At 37.4% G+C, this 2641-nt stretch overlaps 1 protein-coding gene across 1 annotated transcript in view; it reads left to right on the top strand.

Annotated features, from left to right (window-relative positions):
- Nucleotides 1–463, top strand: part of LOC107702169 (uncharacterized) — a 6303-nt gene extending 5840 nt beyond the window's left edge. Inside the window, exon 6 of the mRNA XM_016504412.1 lies at nucleotides 1–463. Within this exon, the coding sequence (XP_016359898.1) occupies nucleotides 1–362 (362 nt within the window). The 3' untranslated portion in view covers nucleotides 363–463.
- Nucleotides 464–2641: the final 2178 nt, after the last annotated feature.

Raw genomic sequence — 2641 nt, 5'->3', positions numbered from 1 at the left:
GAACCGCTCTCTTTTCTCCCGGCGATGAATCAGAGTGCCGCGATTCCGCCGTGAGCGACCTGGACGTGGACCAAACGCACTTCCAGCAGCGTCGGCTGACCGGTGACTCCGGCATTGAGGTCTGCCGCTGCCGCGTAGAACGTGAAGAAGAGGATGATGATCATGAAGAAGGACACTTACCGACAGAGTCGGCCATTGGAATGGGTGACGCTCTTCACGATAGTCTGGACTGTTCCGCCAGAGCCAGACCGGATGGAGGCACAAAAGAGGCGTGGCCTGTGTCCTCAGTGCCTCCGCCCACTGACGCGGTTGTCATCGCCATGGAAACTGAGTGTGACATTAAGAGCACACAGGTCTTGTGAGAGCAACCCTGTACAGACTGACATTAGAAGACACATTAATCTGCGACCTCATCTTTGGTCTAAGGGTCACACACTACGGAAAGTTTGGAATTATTACGATTTTTTAAAATGTTTTTGAAAGAGTCTCTTCTGCTCACCAAGGCTGCATTTATTTGATCAAAATACTGAAAAAAGTGAAATATTATTACAATTTAAAACAGCTGTTTTCTATGTGAATATCTGTTAAAATGTTCAAGAAACATTTCTGATTATTATCAATGCTGAAGAGTTCGTATTTTTGAGAAAACTGTCATACATTACTATTCAAAAGTTTGGGTTAAGTAAATAATAAATACTTTTATTGATCAAAGACGCATTAAATTGATCAAAAGTGACAGTGAAGACATTTATAATGTAATAAAAGATTTCTATTTCAAATAAATGCTGTTCTTCTGAACTTTCTATTCATCTGTGAATCCTGAAAAATAACTATCACAGTTTCCACAAAAATATTGTGCAGCACAACTGTTTTCAACATTGCTAATAATCAGAAATGTTTCTTGAGCAGCAAATCAGCATATTAGAATGATTTCTGAAGATCATGTGACACTGAAGACTGGAGTAATGATGCTGGAAATACAGCTGCGCATCACAGGAATACATTACAGTTGAACAGATATTCACACAGAAAACAGCTGTTTTACATTGTAATAATATTTCAGAATTTTTTTTACTCTATTTTGATCAAATAATTGCAGCCTCGGTGAGCAGAAGAGACTTCTTTCAGAAACACTTTTGGCTGGTAGTGTGTATTTGTGTCAGTGACGCACAAGATCACAGATTCCCAAACCAGACCAAAGTCGGACCTTGATGACCTTTAATTTGACCCGTCATGCTGTATCACAAGAGGAGGGAAAAATAGAAAAAAAAAAATGTTTTTAACATTTTTTTTAATTTTTGCATTATAATGTAGAGGTTGTAAGTGAATTTTATTTATTATTTTTTTTAATGAAAATTGTAATGCATAATGCAATTTTTTTTTTTTTTTGGACATTCGTAGTGAACTCTAGGGTGACGCGGCCTGAAGATACAGACATGCAAACCCACGTAAACATGGACGATGTTCTGACTGGACTAACGAACGAACTCTTAAAATATTCTTTCCTACATTCTCTCTGACGGTCCAGCTGCTTCTTTTGCTCTTTAGTTTTAAACAAACACCAACTTCTGGGTAATGCAGAAGACGAACAAGCGAGCGGAAACACGGCAAGCAAGTGTTCGTGGAGCTGGCCTGAAGTTTCTGCACTGCCCAGCGTTCCTCAACACCAGCTCGGCCAAAACAGATGCTGCATCGCAACCACTGGAGAAGAATCGAGACGCACCTCAGGACTTCTGCTTCGCTTCAACATTGATTACGAACATTCCTTTACGTCTTTGTGTCGGACACTGATACACTTTTGTTCATTTACAACGTGCAGGCGGGTGAATCTCATCAAGTCTGTCAAGATCACGTTTGACTCCAAAATCAAATGAAAAAGAAATAGGAAATTTTGTTTTGCATAAAGAAAGCGACTTGTTTTTTGCATTATTTTCATGACAATTAAGCACATTTAAATCTTCAGTTCACATTACTGTAATGTGAAAAAATATTTACATTATATATCATGCACATCATGATAGTACTTGTTGTGCTGCCATTAATTTATACCGATTCAAATGTTAAATGTCATTGTATTAACAGAAGGAGAATTTAGTGAGATTAACGATAATTGAAATGAAAGAAAACAAAAAGGATTAATATATATACACAAACACACACAAACACTTTTTAAAGTAACATTATATATATGTTTACAACATATTAGTTTATATTTATGTGTCCACTCTTTTGTTAGTTTTGACTGCTTTTATTGTCCTCATTTGTAAGTCGATTTGGATAAAAGCGTCTGCTAAATGACTAAATGTAAATGTAAATATATATATGTTAAACGTGATCTGGACATGTTTTGGTGAGATTCACTCTGCCTCAGTCTAGACAGTGAGCTGCTGTTGAATCAATCATACATAGATATATATATATATATATGGAAATAGATCTAATTCTACATAAGAATAACTCCAGTAGCTTCAGAAGAATATATAAGCTATGTGTGGATATGAAATTATCTATATTTTGTAAGCATGCTGTTAGGAGTGTTTGCCGTCTCATGTTGTCAGAGGCCTTCAGTGTTTAATCCATCGCTGTTACCATGACGACCCACTCGAGTGTCAGCAATAGAGTGAGTGTGTGTGTGTGTGTG

The sequence above is a fragment of the Sinocyclocheilus anshuiensis genome, unplaced genomic scaffold, assembly GCF_001515605.1.
Source record: "Sinocyclocheilus anshuiensis isolate Anshui unplaced genomic scaffold, SAMN03320099.WGS_v1.1 scaffold1762, whole genome shotgun sequence".
Lineage (NCBI taxonomy): Eukaryota > Metazoa > Chordata > Actinopteri > Cypriniformes > Cyprinidae > Sinocyclocheilus > Sinocyclocheilus anshuiensis.
This window is presented reverse-complemented; position numbering and strand designations above follow the sequence as displayed.